The 6,594-nt window shown below is 24.6% G+C and overlaps 2 protein-coding genes across 2 annotated transcripts; one reads left to right on the forward strand and one right to left on the reverse strand.

Moving 5' to 3' along the window:
• Window positions 1-1,275: 1,275 nt before the first annotated feature.
• Tim8 (translocase of inner membrane 8) lies at window positions 1,276-1,771 on the forward strand. The gene is made up of 2 exons (XM_076446210.1): window positions 1,276-1,374; window positions 1,598-1,771. Exons 1-2 carry the CDS (start codon window positions 1,276-1,278, stop codon window positions 1,769-1,771), a joined length of 273 nt encoding a protein of 90 aa, XP_076302325.1.
• A 1,605-nt stretch (window positions 1,772-3,376) lies between these two features.
• Window positions 3,377-5,862, reverse strand: Ufsp2 (UFM1 specific peptidase 2). The gene is made up of 10 exons (XM_076446209.1): window positions 5,824-5,862; window positions 5,530-5,745; window positions 5,214-5,441; window positions 4,984-5,151; window positions 4,815-4,908; window positions 4,442-4,702; window positions 4,225-4,371; window positions 3,990-4,125; window positions 3,660-3,913; window positions 3,377-3,588 (listed from the first exon to the last, which is right to left on the reverse strand). The coding sequence occupies exons 1-10, from the start codon at window positions 5,860-5,862 to the stop codon at window positions 3,377-3,379; spliced, it is 1,755 nt and encodes a 584-aa protein (XP_076302324.1).
• Window positions 5,863-6,594: the final 732 nt, after the last annotated feature.

Consider the following 6,594-nt stretch of genomic DNA (forward strand, 5'->3'; position numbering starts at 1 on the left):
CTGAGCCAAATATTATAACTTCGTGTTATAAATATATTTATATTTCGATACGTTTGAAATTGTGTTCGAAATAAATAAATTATAGAATAGTTTCGTTTTATCAGAAATTAAAATTTGTCAATGATTTTTAGAAAAATATATAAAAATTGAAAATAATCGATTTGTAAGATCGATACTTAGGTAATCGTGAGAAATACAAATAAATCCAGCAAAAGAACAAGACATCATTTATTATAATTGTAAAAACAAATTATTCTATCACTAAAAGATGGCTAGTAAACAAAATAAAACCACCAAGATTTCATTGGATGTTTCTATCAACCATACATTTCCTATATTTATTGATTAAAATCATTTTTAAATATCTGTAACATTTAGTCGACGTATTTAAAATTTTTAAACCAACTTATATATTTTCATATATATTAAACATACATATATTAAAATTATATTTGCGTTACATATTCAAATAGTCAATTATTACTATTCCAATATATACTATTTGTTATTGTACACGTATTACTACTTACATATTCTAATTATATAATTTAAAATATACAACATACGATAAAATAACTGAAAATTGCAAATCATAATATAACACTCTATTGACATGACAAAAAATTAACTACATAACTTATGATGCTTTTTAATTTAAATGAATTTCACTTCATATTTATATGTGCTGATAAATGCAAATATAGCCTTAGAGTCAATATAGTCTTCCTCAAAGTGAATTTGTGTATGAACTACGAACATTTACATTGATATAATATAAATCCGATCTTTTTATTAATATGCATATATTAATTTTTTATATATTTTCATAAAAGATTATATATAATTGTTTATATAAACCTTTTATTCAGTAAGTGATATAACAAATACTTCTTAAATTATTGTATCAATTACTATAAGATCTTAAATCGATTCTCTTCTTTCGTTATATGTTATATTTTTATACTTCAATTTTATTATTGTATCATTATAATTCAAATATAATTATTTGTATTTAAGATTTACCGATTAGTTACTATAACTAAATACTAAATTTTTCATATCATCTAGTAAAAATATAGTAACATTTTATATTTCACGAGTAAAAACTAGTTCCTAGAATGCATAATAGCACTAGATGTTCAATCGTAAACAACGATTTTGGTGATTATTAATTTTTGAGTCCACGTGTGTACCACAAAAATTAAGATATTAATTTTGAGAAATATTAATTAAATTATTTTGTAGAACTGGGTAAAGAAGATATATTTTTAAAAAATGGCTACTGATGATTCTCTAGACGAGATTAAATTGAAAGACTCAGATTTACAAGAATTTTTTATAGCTGAGAAGCAAAAAGCACAAATTCAAGCTCAGGTAAAATAGTTCCTACATTATAAGTTTATAATTAAAAATTATTTTTTTTTATCATTTATAAATTCGTTAACATTATTTATCATTTTCCTTTCTTTTGTAACATGTTATAGAGGTTAATGCATTTAGTCTTACCTATATACATATAAATATATATATAAATGTATACATTGAATATTCATTTTTCATTAATAATTATAACGCAAAACTTGTTATCTAATTTTAGATCCACGAATTCAACGATATTTGTTGGGAAAAATGTGTTGATAAACCAGGAGTCAAATTGGATGCTCGAACAGAAACATGTTTAAGTAATTGTGTTGATAGATTTATAGATGTTTCACTTTTAATTACAAATCGTTTTGCACAACTTTTACAAAAGTCTGTAGGAAATATGTAATATTAAATAAATTCTGCATTTCATAGTTGTATTATTGCAAAATATAAAAATTTATTTCTTCTGTACAATGAAGAAGATATTTGTATATATGAAAAATGAAAGATTATTTAATATTAAGTAAATAATAATGAGAATTAGATATTTTCTTCAACGAAATCATCTTTTAAAATACACTTTATACAAAAAGTTCAATGTATATATTACAAATGTACATTTCAACTTATATATAGTGGTCAAATATTTTAGCTTGTTAGAAAATCATAGAAATATAGTGTTGTATTATAATTATAATGTTACAATAAGTATATTATTTCTTTCTAATGTTTACATGCTATTTTAATAATATATTATATTAAATAACATTTAAGCATAACAATTATTTTACACATAAGTGCATTTAATTTCATATAAATTAAAAGTTTTTACAAAACAATTTCTGATTCTATAAAAAATATGATAAAAATTAGGAACTAGTAGTATTGGTAGTAGTAGTGTTTTTAATGTTTTAACAGTCATAATTTTTGACCTCCAGTTTATAATTTAAATGTTGAAGATACTAAATCTCATTGTTAAGAAGTTTAAAGAATAAGTCTGGCAAGCAATTATTTTATATTGAGTTATTTACCAAAGGAACTTGTATCTCTTTCTTACTTGAAGAATGTACATATTACTTTCTAAAAGTAATGAATTACATTTGTTTACATAATAAAAACTTCAATAGATTTTTAAAAGATACCTATTTTAAATAGTTTTCTTCTAAATTGAATAAATATTCTTACAGAGATGAACATTCACGTAAGATTACAGAAAAAATATTTAGGAATCTTAAAATAAATACAGAACAAAAGATATAACACCATTTAAATTCTTGAATAGGCTTGTAAATACATACTTCGATTATAAACCATAATGTAAAGATAATCACTCCTGAATTTCCAATAATTTAAAGATAAAGATTTACAAAGTATTTGTATATGAATCCATCAACCTTAGGGGAATATCTTAAACATTTAAACTGAATATAAATTTATTGTCGCAATATTTAACATTTTTATGAAAAATTTGAACACATTTCATTTCTTTTACAAAGTAGTATAATTTATAAAATAAAAATTAATCGCAAAGAAATAGAATTTCGAGACAGGTATTAAATGCGCTTCGAAGTTTATGCGGTAAAAGATATTTTACATCAAAGTATCAATAGGAAATTGGAATGGTTATTTGCACTCTAAAAATAAATATTATGTTCCTTAATTTTTTCATAAGGCTATATTGAAAATGCATTTAGTATGCAATTAATTTTAGCTATAAAATGAAAATAAATACAAGTAATAATGTTTTAATGCTTAACAATTTTGGACATCAACTGTTATATGGAAATATTTGCATAATAAGATATAATAAAAATTGCATGTCCATTTTAACGACATATATGTATATATTATATATATCACATATAATATATAATATACATCATATATATAATATATATTATCTGTAGCACTCAGACTACATTGCTTTGAATTTACTAATTAACGATTAACATTTCTGAACACTGTCAGTGTTATTATGCACAACTTGTTTTGAATTTTTAATTTAATACAATCAGATGCATACTGGCCTCTGTGGAAGACACATGTTGTAAAATGCATCTTTTTTCCAAAAATCGTTTGATTTCCATCCACACCAACCTCTGTTAACTATAGTTGGCAAATGTTCAGGACCTGTATAATGTGGGTCCAAAATTAGGAATTTAACATCTCCAGTACTTTGATCATAGCTAATTCCTAAAATTGTATGTGCTAATACTCCACCACCTAGGAATCATTTTATACAAAGTTAAGAAAAATGAACAATTATTATTTATAAGAATAAAAGAACTAATTACCAATCATTACTGGTGTACCCTGTGTTTGAAAGTGATGTAGAAGAGTTGGAGCTAATGATGATACTTCTTCACCTGTAGATGTACAGAGTACTTTAACACTAATATTCAAAAGGATTTCTAACACAAAACCTACTTCCGTAGAACCAATCCATTGTTTACTATTGATAAAATTTGAAGGTTTATCTGATATATCAACTAAACATTTTTGTATTACACGATGGGAGGGTATTGGTATTTCGGTATAACCTTGTAACCTGTAATTATCAATTTATAATTACATAAAATGAAATAAAATTTATATATTTATAATTATTTTAATATAGAAATTACCTAAACCACGAAATAATGGTTTGTAGAGATCTATATGCACAACCCCATCCATTATCATCAAAATTATCTTGCATATAATGATGATATGCATACAAACCTTGTACAATTTGTACTTTTCTATTACTGTTTAATATATCTATTTAAAAAATGCATAGAAATATAACAAAATAATAATATAATACAATGTGACGCAATATAGTATAATATAATATAATCATTGTTACATTAAACATACCATCATTTAACACAATTGTTTCATGAGGATTTATGAGTATGCTTCCTACTTCTGAATCACTACAAAATTTCACAGCATTTCCATAACGGAAATAAGGTCTAGTCATATTTAATCCCAAAATTTTATGTAAATTTTCACGATATTCCACTGAAATTTAATCCCATATACTTAAAAAATAATTACAGATGCATATTAGTTTATGAAATTGAAAACTTACTTGTATCTTTATTTGTATAACCACTTGGATATACTACTGTAATCAAATGTCCAAAACCTTGAGGTTTAAAATGTATGGGAACAGGAAGTTTTATAGGCATTTCTGATTTTTGAAGTTGATTTTCAAAACATTTCTCCACTAATTTAATATTTCTACACATGGATTCTACCAATATCCCATACAAATCTGCTGAACTTACATTAATGTTGACCAAAGACAATGTATCAATAAATAAATTACATTCCAAGCTGTTAAATGGTCCTATATCAAAAATATTACATTTCTTTGCACTTATTAATTGCATTTTCAAAATGTCAAGATAATATTTAACATTATAAATTAAAAACATAATAAAAGTAAATATAATTCTTACGTTTTATATACTGAAGTACTGGAGCATATTTAATATGATCTTCAGATAGTCTATCTCCAGATATTTTTAAAAGTATATTAGCATTCACAGCATCCTAATAATGTAATGAAGCTGATATAATCTTTTTTAACGAAATAGCAAATACTATGAAACATAGTAAAATACATACCACTGTTCCTATACATTTTATTACATCTTTCTGTACATTTTTAGCTCCGTCAGAATAATCAGATATATCTAAAACTTCTTTCAAAGATATATCTTTTGTAATATTTTCATTGTTAAAAAGAAAGGCATTTTTTGATGGAAAATGAATTCCTATTTTTCCTGATACAATCTGTTAAAAGAAAGTTAGTTTACAATACAATAGTAAGTTTCAATATGACATAAGTAACTTACATTCTTTCTAGATTCTTCTAATATTTCCATTATATTATCATTTTGTGCAATTAATGGTAAGGTTCCTCTTAACCTAATGTAAATAAATTCTTGACGAATATCACTTTCATTAATAATTTTTACATCATTAACAGGTTCAAGTTTTAAATGAATATAAAAATATGACTGTAGTTTTAAATCGTCATGTGTATACTTTAAAAATAATGGATTATCTGTGATATCAATGTCCTAAACAATTTTAACATACATATGTTACAATAAATATAATATTAGAGATTTTTCCATTTTTGTAGAAGTTATTTATATTTTTGCTGACCTGAAATGCATCGGGAAGTTTCTCTTCGCATTGCCCAACATGTAAAATGCCACAAAGGTATACTTCTGCTGATAAATGTAATTGTAACATTGTATGATTTATGTTGGTTTCAACATTATCTGTTATGTTTATACTAAATGTTAATACTGTTAATGTATTATTATACATAACACCATACAAATGACCTGTTATACCATCTTTTATATTCTTTAAACGCTGAAAATTTATATTATTTATATAATTAGTTTATGTGAAAATAACAAAATACAAAATTAAATATTATGTAGAAATTACCTCTATGACATTAGATAAAATTCGCAATTGCGGCGCCATTTCAGTAATCTAATTATAAATTAGTTTTTTTATATAAATTAATTCCGCATTAAATAAACACTATCGCCATATGGCAAGGTTTGATTCAAAAAGTGTATTAGAATATAGTCATCCAATCAAAATTATGAGATGCAACTGCCAGTATGTAAATATATATACATAATTGTTATTCGTAGATGCACACAAGAAATAATATAATTACATTTGGCAACACTTACGTGATGACGAAATACTATTCGTACTTTATTAAAAGAACGAATGACGTTATTAAGGATATCAGTCAATTTTTGAACATATTCCACTGTTAGATTTGCTTACTATATCGCAAAAACGTTTGAGTAATGTTGGTATTTCAAAAGTTACTAGCAACCTGTAATGTATTAACTTCAAGCTTCTGTCTTTCGTAGATCAAAATGTTCTTCACTCGAGTCGTGTGTAGCAAAATGGCCGCCCGACCAAAGTGAGTGTGACGTTTCGTGAGGTGATTGCATCGTTGTTTTAAGTGGTTTTTACGAATATTCGTTCATGTGACATAGTGTTATTGTGCTTCCTGTGTTTATTCGCAGGTCCGCTAAGAAAATCCGAGTATTCGATAAGGTAGGTAGCATAATTTATACGTATTCGCGCGCAGGATAAAATTCTTGTGATGCTGTTATACGTTAAAATTTTCTCAGTTTTACAGTTTTATAATATTTCCTTGTTGAATATACAGTGAAGTGATAGTTATTCAAT

The sequence above is a fragment of the Lasioglossum baleicum genome, unplaced genomic scaffold (genome assembly GCF_051020765.1).
Source record: "Lasioglossum baleicum unplaced genomic scaffold, iyLasBale1 scaffold1252, whole genome shotgun sequence".
Taxonomy (NCBI): domain Eukaryota; kingdom Metazoa; phylum Arthropoda; class Insecta; order Hymenoptera; family Halictidae; genus Lasioglossum; species Lasioglossum baleicum.

Bases quoted from the DNA above. Each gene is read 5' to 3' on its own strand.
- Tim8 (XM_076446210.1), top strand. From the start codon at position 1,276: ATGGCTACTGATGATTCTCTAGACGAGATTAAATTGAAAGACTCAGAT. The intron at 1,375-1,597 runs GTAAAATAGTTC...ATCTAATTTTAG, and splicing joins AAGCACAAATTCAAGCTCAG to ATCCACGAATTCAACGATAT.
- Ufsp2 (XM_076446209.1), bottom strand. From the start codon at position 5,862: ATGGCGCCGCAATTGCGAATTTTATCTAATGTCATAGAG. The intron at 3,914-3,989 runs GTAATTTCTATA...TGATAATTACAG, and splicing joins ACCATTATTTCGTGGTTTAG to GTTACAAGGTTATACCGAAA. The intron at 3,589-3,659 runs GTAATTAGTTCT...AATGATTCCTAG, and splicing joins GGGTACACCAGTAATGATTG to GTGGTGGAGTATTAGCACAT.